The 15,573-nt window shown below is 41.0% G+C and overlaps 2 protein-coding genes across 4 annotated transcripts in view; one reads left to right on the top strand and one right to left on the bottom strand.

Annotated features, from left to right (window-relative positions):
• Nucleotides 1-187: 187 nt before the first annotated feature.
• styk1a (ATY kinase 1a) lies at nt 188-9,602 on the bottom strand. Of its 2 annotated transcripts, XM_085790842.1 has the most exons (10): nt 9,340-9,602; nt 6,465-6,520; nt 4,139-4,375; nt 3,807-4,043; nt 2,914-3,095; nt 2,627-2,707; nt 2,261-2,475; nt 1,929-1,969; nt 1,554-1,650; nt 188-415 (listed from the first exon to the last, which is right to left on the bottom strand). In XM_085790842.1, the coding sequence occupies exons 2-10, from the start codon at nt 6,517-6,519 to the stop codon at nt 220-222; spliced, it is 1,341 nt and encodes a 446-aa protein (XP_085646968.1). In that variant the 5' UTR covers nt 6,520; nt 9,340-9,602; the 3' UTR covers nt 188-219. The 2 variants fall into 2 exon arrangements, with proteins under 2 accessions (XP_085646968.1, XP_085646969.1); XM_085790843.1 differs by lacking the exon at nt 9,340-9,602 and having other exon boundaries at nt 6,465-6,651.
• Nucleotides 2,964-15,573, top strand: part of LOC146978119 (chloride channel protein 1-like) — a 69,834-nt gene continuing 57,224 nt past the window's right edge. Inside the window, exon 1 of one of the 2 annotated variants that reach the window (XM_085790839.1) lies at nt 2,964-3,104. Coding sequence is in view for 1 of the 2 variants with exons in the window: in XM_085790838.1 (XP_085646964.1) it covers nt 12,120-12,329 (210 nt within the window). In the remaining variant the exon portion in view is untranslated. Of the gene's footprint in view, nt 3,105-12,114; nt 12,330-15,573 lie in introns of those variants that run through there. The other variant, XM_085790838.1, reaches the window with a different exon arrangement.

The following is a 15,573-nucleotide window of genomic DNA, read 5'->3' on the forward strand; positions in this document are numbered from 1 at the left end:
TTTGTTATATTTGTCATAATTATAGTTTATAGGAAAATACATATTTACAGTCCATATATTACTCTTTTAACATATAAAGTGGATGTGCTTTATAATGTCTAGTGTCAGTGCAATCAAGTGCAAAACAAACAAAAAATGCTTCATAAACAATGTTCATTTATAGATTCCCTTCCTAAAGTTCTTTCGCCATTCGCTCTGAGTGACGCCGGTCTCGACCAATCAGAGCACGGCATAGTTGTAGGCCTCTCCATATCCCGCCTCCCTCAGGTATCTCTCGAAGTTGAGTGGCTCAGACACTCTGAGAACTGTCCTCCCATTGGCTGATTTCTCTCCCGCCTGAAGCTTCCTAATCAGCTCCGACATGGAGAGTCGTTGCTGGGGGCTCCAGTGACAGCAGGACCTAATGATGGCGTGTCTGCGGAGAAAGCGGTAGAAAGGTAATTATTTATTTATTTTAAACACCTAATGATTTTATATTTAACATTTTTATCATCTGTAACAAGTTTGGAAAACTAGTTTGCAGATTTTCAGTACGGTTTGTGGATGTTTATGAGCGACGATGTTTAACTTAACGTTAGCTGTTGGAGCTAGCTTAAAACCGTTTTTTTTTTAAATGGTTAACTTTTTTTTTTCTTTCTTTCTTTTAAATCGTTTCACCTGGACTTAGCTAAATGTGAACTGACATTTAGCACTTTTTTTAATCCTAGTCCAACAGTTAAAAATAAGCTTCCTGTGTTTTCAACTGTCTTTATTTTGTAAAGACAGTTGAAAACACAGGAAGCTAATGTTTAACGTTATATCTACTAACTATCTACTATACATCTTTCAATGGGAAAAATTACAAGTGTCAGTCTGTCAGTAGCTCAATTATACAGGGGAAAAAAACAGGAATAAATAGATACTAAAAGAAATATGGTATTGGCTATTATAATAAACTAGATAATAAATAAATACATAGACATTGTACATAATGTAGGCTACATCATTTATGTAAAAGTGCTTGAAATCGAACATATATTCAACCAGATTAACTAGCTGCTTGACCAAGAACACACTTCTTTCCTGTTTAACAAACACAATTTAAAGCTAATAATATTTTGGAAGTGAACTGGTCTCATTCCTAAACAACACAGAATGCACTGGACTTTGCCATTATTTGCAGGTTCATTCTGTTTAATTTAAAAGTTAAACATCTTTCATAGATTAAAAAAAAAATCTGGAAGAAATGGGTACTAAAATAAATATGACTACAATAAGAAAGAGAAGGTAAAAATGTAGGAAATAACTAAAGGAAACACAGGCTATGTGCATAACTTAAGTTGGAATGGGAATTAAATACTAAAAAATACTTTTAAATGAAAAATAATATTGCACCAGGTTAACCTGCAGCTTTACCTGGAGCTCACTGCTTTCCTAAACTATTCCCTATTTTAAACACTATGTAAAATTTAGTGCTAAGACAGATATTTTTGAACAGTTCTTTAGCTGCAAACCATGTAGCTGTTCATCTTCAACAACAGTATGAATTCAGTTTGCTGTTTTTCTGCTCTTACAGTGAGTTGGAGCAGTTGGCCGGACGTCGGAGGTGCTTTCCTCTTTGTAGATACTGCAGAAGTTCAGTTGCCATGAGATCAGCAAACGGTGGGTCACCTGCACACATGGGAATATTAAACATAAGGCCAAAGTCTATTTAATCTCCTGCACAAGGGTAATGCCTAAGTTACAGAAGTTAATAAAAAAATTAATAATGAATTTTAACAATTTACTGCAGTGGTTCTTGGGCCCAGTTTAACTCTGTAATTTAAAGGAACTGAGTATTTAGTATTTGAATAAAAATTCAATCTCTTAAATAGTCAAATTCTGTGACTCACTAAGTCAAACAGCTTCTTTCAGGGGTATTTTTTTTGTAGAGTTGAAGAAACACTTACCCAGTGTGACCATTTCAAAGAGCAGGATACCAAAGGACCATCTGTCAAATATATATGGGTAAAAATTCAGTATGGAAATGCACTTTAGGCCCTCAGTGTTAAGATGGAAATACTGGAATCAACATTAATTTGTATTTTGAAACATTCAAATTGTGCATCAGAAATTAAGTGGCAGATTAAAACACATTCAAGGCTTCGCTGCCCAACCTGGTCTGATGTTTGGACCATCAGCAAATTTTTATGTTTTTTTTCTTTTGCACTGTACAAATAGTTATGTAAAACACTGTCTTTTATGACAAACATCAAGTCCGGTAGATCAGTTTTTCTCTCACATGTCGCTGCTCTGACTGATGAGTCTCCTGGCCAGCACTTCAGGCGCCTGCCACTTCCTCATCTCCATGTCCTCCACTTCCCCCGGTGAACCGGCTTGTGTTCTCCTGCAGTAGGCGGGGCCAAATCCCCACAACTTGGCTGTCAGGTCTCCACCAACCAGAACGCTGCGAGCCGCTACATTGCCGTGGATGCAGCTTTGAGTGTGTAGATAGTCCTAGATGTTTAGATAAACACGGGGTAATAAATGAGTAACATAAAAATTCAACAATGGAAGGAAGAAAATTCAAGACATTATATAATATAAACAATATATGGCATGATAAAGCTTTTTTTTCCAGAGAATAGTGAGATCAAATTTAACCAACCAGAGCAGAGGCCACTTGTCCTGCCATGGTGAAGATCCTCTTCTCCGTCATGTCGCATGTAGACTCAAAACCTGGGTTGTCCTTTAGTGACGAAGAAGAACAAGGAAAATGTAAAAAAATGTAACTCTGCTTTTAGTCACACTACCTCATCAGTCTGTCCTGTCTGTCAGCAGCAGTAGGATTATTCACCATAATAACAACCTGTACTGCCCCTTAGAGGAACGTGATGTATACACAACAACACACAACAATCCATCTTGGTTTCAGGAAGTAATCGATTACCGTACCTGTCTACATCTCCACAGGAACCCCAGCAGGTCTCCGTGCTGCAGCTCCTCCACCACCGTCATCAGCGGCGGCTGCACTGAAACTACACCCAGCAGCGCAGGTATGAAGGGGTGTGGCCCCAGTCCAGACACGAAGGAGGCAAAACCCAAGAAGTGCTGCTTCTCACTGCCGCTTGCTGTTTCTGCAAAAGGTCAGACAACACAACAACTTTAACATTTTTATTTAACCAGGAACACAGACTGAGTAGCTGTTCTCTTGCTCTCTCTCTCTCTCTCTTTTCTTTTTCAACAAACTTCCTGTTTCATAATTTGGCACCGCTGTATCCACCTTTTTCCGAACGTCAAAAACGTAGCCTGTTTTGCCGGTTTTGCTCTTCCGGTGGAATTTTATGTTTACGTTTCCATGGTTTCGGTAGTCGCAGTAAATGCATGGATTTCTTTTTTTTTTTTTTTTTTAATGGAAATCTGTAAAACGCATGGATTATCAAACCAGCTTTTAACAGTGGATATCACACAAATTGACTTCCATGTTAAAAGCCAGCGTTAATAGATCCATGCGTTTACCGTAACTATGACAATGACTGAAAACCATGGAAAGAAACACGTACCCAAACGTAAACGTACAATTCCACCAAACTGACCATAGATGACGTTCGGAAACTTGTGGACATTTAGATCTATTTCATACAGACTCAGCCACACATTTTGAATTGGTCAAGTCACAATAATACAGCTCTGCGTCATCAAATCATTTCTAGCTTTTGAATGTGGGAATTAGATTCTGTGGAAGCTCTGATAGGGCACAAGAAAGCACAGTTTAGGTCTTTAGTGGTCACACAGTGTGAGGTTTAGAGCTCTGTGTTTGCATTCTGGTCTCAGGAGGCTGAGTTTACCTTTGAGCACCCTGAGGACGACGTCCCTGTTGTCCATTCGCGCTCTGTACATGTTGACTGCTTCATTGGGTTTGATGGAGAAGGCCAGCGGCAGTGCTGTGATCTGACTGAAAGCTCCACGCTGCCTCTCTGTGGACGTCTGTGGCGGTGCAGCCCTGGTCGGCTTGACGTTCTGCTGCACCGGTTGAACTGACATGGGAAGCTCCTCACCTTCCAGTGGGTTTATCCCAGGGGGCGCTGTTGAGACGGAAAACAGAGTAAAACATCTTGGGGAAATTGAGCAACAATGAAACTTAATGATGCAGAGTGCAGACATGTATGACTGTGCTCACCATCGATGCCGTGTAAGTGATTCCTGTGGTGGCTGTGTCTCAGCGTGTGTCTTTGCGTGTGTCGGTGTCTGTGCGTGTGTCTGTGCGATGAGCCGTTGTAGTTTTGCGTAGCCGTGACCTGCGTCCGCTTCCGCCCAGGACAGAACCTCAGCAGGAACAGGGTCACTAAGGTGGCGAGGGTGGCAAAGAGGAGGAGCGTAGGTACGATGATCACGGCCTGCTGATACGTCTTTACAACTGACAGAGACAGAGAGACAGATGAAGAAGGAGGTCGTGTGTAAATGTCAGCTCCAAGAAGACACACTGCATTTTTAACATTGTGCAGTAGCAGGCTGAGAGTAAAGAGACTGGGTGATCTGATTACTGAGGCACCAGGAGGGCTCAAAGATGTGTGTGTGTATGCATTTATGTCTCAGCTGGACGTTGACAAACACACACACACACACACACAACCTCCTGTTTTTGCCGTGCTTGAGCTTTGGTTTCAGTGTTCTGCTCGGGGGCATTTTGACAGGACAAATATATTGGCTGTTAAGATGGTTGCACCTCAGAAGTGTTGACAGGATGTTCTGTCTTAACATTACATCATACTCCGTTTACTCCGGTGTTGATATGTTGATAAATGAGGAGGTGACTTATCAGTATTTGCCGGGAACTATCAGTAACCTAAAGAATGATGCAACGGCCTGTTTCCTGTCAAAACATCGCAGGAAATCATCATTAATATTAAGTTGTAGTCACTTCGACAAACAGGTGTTTCTATCATCTAGTCCCTCTTATTCTGCTTTTTATCAGTATTATAATGAGTCAGCACAAATCCAAAGCCTGTGGGCAGCATTTATCATAATGGCTTCGGCTTGTCATTATGTTATTATACTTCTCACTTGGTCTGCCTTACTTGATAAAAACACCTAAAAAAAATAAAAATAAGTAAAGGTTTTGAGGACTTCTTTAACCATTAACTTAACTTAACTTAATTTGAAAATAAAAAGCAGTCCAACTGCCAAAAACAAACGAACAAAAAAAAGAAGAAGATAAAAACAAATTCATAAGACAGCCAGGCTGTGATTAGACAGTGAAGCAGGTGAGGATGTGGACTAATAAGATAAAGACATTTCAACGAGACCACTGAAAGTTTTTATTTACCAATTATTGAAGTATTTAACTAAAACTGGATAATTTTGTTTTCATTTTTTATTTCTTTCTTTCACTTATTTAGTTCTCCAATCTCTCATATCAAATCTGTCTGTCCTCTGTCTTGTCTGTTCACTTACAACCAGTTTAAGGCAACACTCTGGGTAGACGTGCACACACACCCTTGTACAACATTGGTACAATGGCACGCTAACGACGTCAACTGGAGCAGAAGTCACCAGATCTATCATTTCACACACCCTCTGTTGATCGAATCCTGAAGTGAATCCAGTCGGGTTAAGAAAGAAACTGGAATGTAAATCCTCTGGTTTGTGTACATGTTCTGTATCACATTCAGAGGTGGAGGTGTGGCGAGGGTGTTGTAAGATGTCACGTATATAAATCATTTAATGTCAGTTTTATTAAAGGCTTGAACAATAAACCACAGTTTTCCCACTGTCTTCTAAGAACAATGGGAAAACAGACTGAGGGGTCTTGAACTGGTACGATCCACAAATGATTAAGTAGTAATGTTCAGTAATGTGGAATAAAAGATCTGTAGTTATTATACAAATATAATAATTAATTGTAAGCATGCAAATATTTCCTATAAGTACCAGTGAGTCAACAGAAACCAGATTCAGATTGTGAAATTTCTCTGGGCGCCTGTGTTTCATGTGACATTGATGTTGCAATATTTAGCCAAGTCTAGACATTGTACACTGCTAAAGCTTTGTAATTACATAGATAAAGATATTGATCTACTTTGTGGTTGATAAATACCAAGATATTACGACATTTTACACCTAGGATTTGATATCTAATATAATAGATGATTATATTATTGTATTTTATGTGTCAGATATAAACAGTTGTGCAACTGTTCAAAGTTGTATTTGTCACATGCCAGGGTACAGTGTACAGGAAAGAAAGCAGTGGGACGAAAGTCAAGCTCAGCAGCTGGGTAAAAATGATGCACGAGGCAGGAAATATCAAAATATATGAGATTATTTAAAAAAAAAACTGCACTGACCCAAACTCTATACTTTGCTTTTCAATAAAATCATGTAGCTGTCAGCATGACCTCAGCAGAAAAACCCATCACAGAGGAGCAGAGGAAGTGACAGACAAGAGACATGAGGCTGATGAGGAGGGACAGGACGGGAGAGGAGTTGAGGAGTTGTGTCCTTACTACAGAGGGTGTCGTCCGGTGCACACAGATTATCGGCCGAGGAGTTGGATGACATGCTGGAGAGGGAGAGGGGAACACACACAGATCCACATTACGATCAGCTGGAGGAGGAGATCAGTATTACCTGTGCTCAGCAGCCGTCTGAAATCCTCTAAGCTGAGACAGAGCCACACAGCATCTGATAACTCTATATAGAGGCTGTTCCTGAGGTTAACAGCCCAGTCAACAGCAGATAAAGATCAACTTTTAGAAAATAGTGCAAGAATCTACCGTACTGTGGCTATTTATACACAGAACATTGAGACCATGACCTTTTTTTTTAATATTATGGGCTCACATGGCGAATGTTGACTGACCGGTTCTCTACGTGTATAGTGAACCTGCTATTAGCGCCACACATAATAAAGAGGAGGAGATCAGTGTTATATCAGTCGGCTGTGGAGCCCTGGAGGGACAGACTGGCATTCAGCAGCACATTAAAATCACACATATACACATATACAGAATCACATATATAGACAAACATTTCATCTTAACTATTTTTTTTCTTTCAAGCTATTACTCATTTATCATAATTGATAATTAAACTGTATAATATTCTAGTTTTGGGTGAACATTTCTATATAGGGAGCAGGGTTATTATAGTTAAATAAAACTAAAACTAGAAGTGGAAAAAATAATTTAGTAAACTGATATAAAAATAAAAATTACAATGTTTTCCAAAACTGAACTGAATTGCAGATAACACCAGCTTAGTTTTAGTTTTCTTAGAGATGTCTAAAGTTGCAGGAAGAAAACACCACAGCTCAATATGGGACGACTTGAAGTGTATGACCCACAGGTAGATAAGAGTGAATGTACTGTAACGTGATGAGGACTGATGGGAACATTTATGGGATGCAACTAAACGGGAAAAATCCCACAAATTTGGAAGTTCATCTTCAGAGGCTTTCTCCTAATACCTGAAAAACTAAGACTAAGTAAAAACCAGTCAATTCCTCAAAAAATAAAAATAAAACTAAACTGAAAAAGAAAAGCAAACTGAAAAACTAAATAAAAATAAAAACTAATGGACATTTTAAAACTATAATAACCTTGATAGGGAGTTGCTGATGTGTGGTGAACGTTTTAGAGTCTTTCTTTTAAAAAGCCTGAGTCATGACAGCTACATTATACCTGCAGCACATGTTCCTGGAAAAGTCCCTCAGCTCAGAGGGAAACAAATGAAGTGTCATAGTCTCCAACAGCTTTTTATTGGCAGCGTTACTTAAACCTGAAACTGAAGAACAACTGTGTATTTCAGATTTTTGTAAGTCCCGCTACACTATCACACTGTGTATCTCAGCGATTCAGCTGCACTATGGCTGCGTGTGGTGTTATAATTTGGATACCGCTCATGCCTGTTGGTGATGTAACAAAGGAGAAGATGAGAGAAAGGCAATAACTCAGAGACAGGACATAATAATAATAAAGGGAAGTGGCATGGATTAAAATGTCACCCATGGAGAAATCACAGGGGAAGTGGGCGAGAGTGTGCCCGCTAACTTCCTCAGAGCAGATTTTAAACTTGTGCAATTTCTACTTTTCAAACGAGCCCATTTCTTTTACGCAGCGAGTGGATCCCATATTCAAATCAGGGGTTTCAAAGCAAAGACACTCGTCTAGGACCGACAAACACCGCTTGCTGCTTCCTGGATGCCACGGGAAAACACTGGCTGAGTGGAGCCACACATGCGGTCGTCCTCCTGTCCGTCTCATTTGTTTAACAAATACACCAACGTGTGATATTGCTGTTGGCCTGGTAGCATGAAAACCCTGATACCTGAGGTCACAGGACCAGGCTGCAATAAGCCTCCTCCACCTATTGTTAGTAAAGTAAAGTGAAAACCCTGATTTACAGTTGATAAAATCACAGAAATGAGGTCAAGTTCAGCTTCTGTTGACTATTGAATTGTGATTAATCAACTGTTGTTTCAGGATTACTCACTGCTACAGTTTAAACATTGAATTGTCTATTTTTTTTTATGTCGTAATAACTCCTTAGGATGATTTCTTCCTTTGTTCCACTGAGCTGTTTGGTTATTTAGCTCATACTTGAAATCACTTGAGTGTTAAATGAGTTTCGGGTGAAACCAGTTCTTTGAGAGAGAGAGATAATAAGTTGTCAGTTCAATAATACTTATAGATTGTTCTCAGTCCTACCTTGTGCTTCTCCGTCATTCGAAGGTCTGTTTCACCAAACAGCTAAACGAGTGTAAAGTACACTACTGGCCACTGTGGTGACGTAATGGTGGTTTCATTAGCAACAGAGCGAAGATGACAAATTCACAGGTACATGTGACACGATGCGTTGTGTGATAATGACGCCTCTCAAAGATAGAAAAAAGAAATGTAATTATGGAGTGCACTCTCAGTGTGACATGTTCACTTTGACACTCCTTTCACATTCACGCTGGTATGTAGTGAGCATTTTTCTCTACAGAGCAGACATCTTCCTTCACTCTGCAGGATGTGACTGAACTGGTTTGTCTGCATCGTTCTCACACCGACATGCACCAGTAACTCACCCACAACAACACATAGGCTACCTGCATGCACAACAGAAAGTCAGCCGGTCTCACAACACACACACACACAGACTCTAGATGTATGCTGTTATAGTTCGGTCTAAACACACATTTGCACATTTGATGCAAGAAATATTATAGTTACACAGTGACACCATCATATTTGCATGAAGAACTGTGGTTATAAATGTGTACAGACTTGAAGGAGGACCTGTTGGTGTAAATGTGATGAAACCACATAATGCATGAATGGTTTATTTCAGCGACACACCCACAGTTTAGTTTGTCTCAGTCTTTTTTAGTCTTACCTGTCTGACTCTGTGGGAGCGTTCAGGTGTCAAACTGTGCGAGTTCCTCGTATCCAAAACATGTAGAGACTGAAAGCCGTCCCTGTGATCCATAAAACCACACAGAGACGAGATCAAGTCCAAGTCTCAGTGTCCCTGAGCAGCCGGCAGCAGACGGTGATATCCACAGGAAAACACATTTCCACTGAGGACACAGATGATTTACTGTCTCCAGTTTAGTGTATCCACACACCCGTGTCTTTCCTCATCTCTCTTTCTCTCTCTCTCTCTGTCTCTCTCTCTCTCTCTCAGGTTGGCCACACCCACTCCTTTGCTTGTCCCCTTATCACCTGCAAACAGTTTGGAGTCTGTGTTGTATTTGCTTTGTGCGTGTTGTTGTGTGTTTGTCAATGAAACAGATGTGGGGACACTACAGTACATGCAATATTGTTTACTACTTCTTCTACCGGGCTGCTTGGATTATTAATCCTTTTGTCAAAAAAATGTTAAAACGTCAGGCTCACAGTTTCCCAGAGATCATCCTGTTCTTTAAAAATTATTTTTGCAGATTATTTCTGTGTCAAAAAATGATCAATTAATTGACCAGCAGCTGTAGGATCCAGAAGTGTAGAAGTGGCTCAGAAACACTTTGTTGTGTGTCTTTGCCCCATGGCAGCTGAGTATGGAAAATATTACTGACGTAGCCAAAGGGATTATTTCCAAAAATCATCAGGAGTGTTAGACCTGTCTGTCTGCTTACAGTGTGTTTGACAACACACAGTAAGAGTGATACTGCACATTTTACTCAGTGGCCTCTAGGATTGACTTTCTCCATCATGCTCATTGTGTAATTCATCAAATAACCTGATGGAAAAAAGCCAAATGGTGTCAGATAGACAACAAATATACCGCAGATAACTCAGCACTGAAACTGCTGGTGTTCAGTGGTTTATTTACTGAGTTCACGCTGCCAAGATATTAAAGAGATAATAGATTCAATTGAACTTCTACCTTTTATTTGAACTGTAAGGTGTGACTGTGTCAATACCTGTTTTGAATAATCATGACTCTCCACTTGCTGGACAACTCCCTCCTCCCTTCAAAACCGAGTGTGGACACACCCACACACACTGTTAGCACCTCGCTCCTGTTTTCCTTTAGCTGCCACTCTGATCTTACCTCTGTAGAAGTCTTGAAATGAAATGTTTTCACAAGGAAACTGACTTTAAGATTCACTCAGTCTTTTTAAATTTCTCTGAGGTTTCTGTGGTTTAAGCTAAATCTGTATTGTTGCATAGACTCTTTCTGGCCTCCATTGAAATAATTGGTACACGTTTGTTCATTTAAAGTCGATACTCATGCAATTATCAGAAATGCTACCGATACTGGGTTGAGTTTCACTGTGTCTGAAGTTTGCTGCTGGTGTCATCATTACAAACAGGCACACAAAGTACTGTAGCTGACTGAAGTCCAGGTTTCCGCTAGAAAAAATTGGCACCGGACAACGTGAGCGGCAGGTTTTCAAATATCTGAATGTATTGAGCTTAAAATGATAGATGAAGTGCAGGCTATAAGAATGATATCAAGGCATGTCAATTTATAATGTTTTTTAGTGGTGCAACGGATCGTTGTTGATCTGTGATCCGTTCGGATCGCTCTCCACGGATCGGCACGCAAGTGGTCCGCGGATCGGTTGAAAAAAAAGTTGTGCGTTTGGAACACTTTTGCGCTCCGCCCATAGACTGTATAGAAAAGAGGCTCCGCCGCAATTGAATAAAGGGGCAATTAAAAAAAACTCTGCTCGTATCGGCAGCTGTACGTCACACACACGACAACAACGAAATTGTTCGTTCTACCAACATGTGTACTAAGCTTTATATTATTTATCCTAATTTGTACTAACTTTTTATACACAGTTACAGACTATTAACCCCTCTGTCTCGTGATGTCAGATTAAATCTGAGTCTCAGAATAATCCTTCTCCTTAGACCTGTTTGGTTTCAGAAAATAGTTTTTAAGATTTGCTTGTTTGGACATGTCCGACCTCTCCCGTTACTGTTGTTGTACTGCGCGGTGCAGCTGTGTCAGAGTCAGTGAATCAAATGCGACAAGTTTAGTTCCGCTTGAAAAAAGAAAATGTTTTGTTCCACATAGGCCTGGCCTGCACGTTCATTAAAAAATAAGATTCAGTTGTTTTTTTTAAATAAAATGACATGTGGAAATTGCCTATTTTAATAAAATTCAAATTGTGCTTAGAGGGAATATTTTCACTGTGCCGCCACTCCTTAAAAAAATCCTAGCGGAAACACTGTTATGGCGTAATGTACCGGCTTGCTAGCTGATGTAACGCAAAGTAACACAACCATAATGCAGTCCAGCAAAATGTAATGTCACTCCACTCAAAGTGGTCAAGGAACTCTGTGTTGAAGTCTTCAGTGTGTGGATGTAGAGTAACACACAGGTGAGTCTGTTATTGCAGCTACAAGGAAGTCACACTTGACCTGTTTCCCTGGTGCAGACACAGTAGTTGTGTTGGATGAAGCCGGAGCGGCCGTGCTGCCGAGCTTTGATCCAGCTCTTTGTAGCGTTGGGGGGGGGGGGATTTCTACTCCACCGCTCAGGAGTCCCGTGTCTCTTTAAATGTTGAGCGACAACTATTTGGTCCAGTTCTGCTGAAATTTCTGGCATTTAGTCGTGTTCCCTCCCGACTGAGCTGCACAGGGGAGGACAGTTAGCACGGGGAAGTGTGGGGTGAGGGGGGAGCGGGTGGTGGGTAACCCCAGCTGGAGCTAGTTTACACCATGTCAGAATATGTGTGTGTGCGTAAGAGCGAGCGAGACAAATTGTGTGTGTGTGTGTGTGTGTGCCAGCGTCCTGGCTGGGCGTCCAGCTCAGTCCTGGTAATGCTGAGACAGACGGTGAGCGGCTGGGTTTATTTTTGGGTCAGTGACAGTGTGTCAATGGCCGCAGATGCGTCGGAAAGGAAGGCTCTGAGATACAAGCAAACCCTGGTCAGTGTCCCTCTCTTGTTCTCCTTCTCCTTCCCTCTCTCTTTCTGTCGCTGCTCCTGTCGTCCTCCGTCCATCTGTCCATCTGTCCGTCTCCACGTCAGCCGCTCCGTCTGATTTATGTCCCTCTGTTGTTGTGTGTGTGTCTGGCGTTTCCCTGAATCACTCGTGTCAGTCACTCTTGCATGACGCACCTGTATTGGAAGTGCAAACTACGTCTGGGTGGACGGAGCCTAACTTGTGTGTGTGTGTGTGTGTGTGAGCTTGTGAATGAACTACAAACTGTGTGTGTGAGTGTGAGTTCTGGACGTGCTGAAGACCAATTAGCTGCTGTATAACAACAGGCTTACGCACATGTTCGCGCAACAGGTGCTTAGACACTGTGCACCTCCTTCACCCTTGATCTTGGCATGCGCATATACACATACACACACATGCACAGACACACACACACACACACACACACACACACACTTTGTCGCTCGTCCTGCCGTTTCCTACTTTCTGTGCCAGCCACCTGTTTGCTCCCCTCTCTGCGCCTCGTTTCCTGAGCCCTGGATGGTTTGAACATGCAGAGTCGACCTATTTGATCTGTCCAACACTGTGTTTACATGTTTGTCTGTGTGAAAATTCATGTCCAACATTTGTCCCTGCACATCGGTGTTCATCTACACACAATGAGTGCGTTCATAATATTCTGGTGTTGTTGCTTCGGTTTGTGTGACTGTGTTGTCCATGTGTGTCCCAAAGAGAGGAAACCTGATCACGTATTTGCAGCGGTGCTAATCTGCACCGTTGATGCATGTGCATGGTTATTGGTTACATGTGTGTTTTGGGACACGGTGGCGTGAAGGGTGCTCCTTAAACATCTGGAGGATTTTCACCAGGGTTTTAAGGACATTCTGTTGGAGAATCCTGATTGTTCTCCATTATGTGATATTTACTACTTGTAGGTTGTGTGATACAAATCTCTAAAATAATTCTTTGTTGTTAGTTTCCTCTGGTGCACAAAATGCATTTCTTCTTAACAGATTCAGGGGAAAAAAACAACATGTTTAGATCACGCTTTTTTGTGATTTGATTTTTTTTGTCTGTTTGTCTGTTTTCCAATTTGAAGTAAATATTTATTTTGTCTTTTTAATTTTTTTTTTTTTTACACATTTTAAAACAATCTGTCAAGGGATACAAAAGGATGTGCTTATCCGTTGTGGTGTAGTGTTAACTGTTCCTTTTGCACATAACACTCTCCATAATGACAAAGAAAATGTTTTTTTTTTTTCTTTTTTACTGAAAAGTATTCAAACCAAACTACCCAAACTGTGATCAGATGTTTTCTCTTTTCTTAAATTTACCTTGAAATGTGAGAGTCTGAGGAACTCTCTGTGCAGTGTTTCCAAGAACACAGTGGCAGTAACTAACCCACTATGAGAGATGAGAAGAGTTAAATGGGAAAGAGCGAAGGATCAGTCAGAGATGTGGCCAGTGTGACAGAGCTCCAGTTATCCTCTGCAGAGTAAAATGTATATAACAACTTTCTGTGTTCTCCAGTATGTTTTAGCATATTGTCAGCTACTGCTCATGAGACTCTTTCCTACGGGCAGTAAGAGATTAGAGGGAATTTAATCTAGATTTGAAGGGAGGGTGGATGCAGTCAACACAGTTACAACAGCAACCAATGATCAGACAGATCTGAACGTGCCAGTTAAAGACTCTTTCATCCCATGTGGCTGTACTGTTGATAAAGCTTTGCTGGGGTATTTATCTATTCATTCATTTATTTATATGTCTCTTCTCTTGTTTTGTATTTTTTTTAACTCATTGAGTGCCAAAAACATAATTTTACGTTTTTTGTTCCCATGCGTTGAGTGCCATAAATGTAATTTTACGTTTTTTTATTTTTATTTTTTTTTGAAGTACGAAAATAGACACTCTAACACACCTCATGTGTGAATTTGGGAACTCTATGATGAACAGAACTGAAATAGATGATGATCAAAAACTCATGAGAACTTATGATCTGGACATTTTATCATAATTCGGCTTTTGATGGTTGCTGCATTGGGTTCAATCAGTGGCGCATGCAACCCGTGCGCCAAACATTGCTGAATAAAACAGGCCATATCTTTAAATCTACTGTTACGGCTTGGTACCGCTAGCAGTGTTTCCCATATGTAGACCAATGTGTGGCGCCAACAAATTGACCCCCCCACCCCCCGGTTAGACAGTCGATCCGCTCGATCACTACCGCCACAAGCTGGGTTTCCATCCAAATGTATCGAATTTAAGAGCGGATTTTGTGAAAATGCGCAAAAAGCAAATGTGAATTTATGACCGTTTCCATTCATTATTGTTTTGCGATTATTGGGAGAGGAGGAGTGCGCCGTGAGATTACGTCATAAGAGAGCGTGAATGTATCCAACAGTTGACACTCAGCTGACACTCAACATCATGGACAATTTACATACTTTCCGGACTATAGACGCACCTGTATAAGCCGCACCAGCTAAATTTTAAAAGAAAATACACTATAGGCCGCACTTGAATATAAGCCGCAGGTTTTCATGTTGTAACATGAGATATTTACACAGAAAGACAGTAGGGAACTGTGCAAGTCCACTTGCTTTTCCGCTGTTTTGGTTATGCTCCTCTCGCCCATGTGCATCTGTTTACATACGAAGCCGGTGAAAAATCAATAAATGTAGGGTGGATAACGTTACATATACGATGTTACGGCGTGTGTTTGTGTAGTCTTAACCGTCATAAACAAAAGATTATGGGTTACGGAGCACGTTTGTGTCGCTGGGTGCAGAGACGAGGGCTGGGACACCGGGGCGTCGTTCTCCATTTGTTTGAACGTCGCTGGGTGAAGTCCAGCAGCACTTCACCCACAAACTCTGGCTCAATTCGCATAATCTGTTTCCATCACAAAAACTCGCATTTCCTTTAATCGATACGCTGACAAATCCACCCCCTCCAAGCGTATAAACTTTTATGCGCATTTACTGCCTTTTTTCGAATTTCTGGCGTTTCCATTCAAGTATTTATTTGCAATTTTTGAAAATGCGAATAAAAAAAGGTGGATGGAAACGCAACTACAGTCTCCTTGCAAACCTGTGGGAAACTACTAACTGACTAGTTAGCGAACACGTTCAGCTTCAATCCCGATGTCATGTGTGTGTGGCCGAACAGGAAGGGGTCTCGGCTGGCTGTTGAGCCGGCAGTCCTGCCCTGTCTAGCAGAAGTTGTG

The sequence above is a fragment of the Trachurus japonicus genome, chromosome 11 (assembly GCF_045865225.1).
Source record: "Trachurus japonicus isolate A0001 chromosome 11, Traja_1.0".
NCBI lineage: Eukaryota > Metazoa > Chordata > Actinopteri > Carangiformes > Carangidae > Trachurus > Trachurus japonicus.

Coding starts and splice junctions, on each gene's coding strand:
- styk1a (XM_085790842.1), bottom strand. CDS start 6,519: ATGTCATCCAACTCCTCGGCCGATAATCTGTGTGCACCGGACGACACC. Junction 1,651..1,928: donor CTTTGAAATGGTCACACTGG/GTAAGTGTTTCT, acceptor CCATGTGTGCAG/GTGACCCACCGTTTGCTGAT. Junction 416..1,553: donor GCCAACTGCTCCAACTCACT/GTAAGAGCAGAA, acceptor CTTTCTCCGCAG/ACACGCCATCATTAGGTCCT.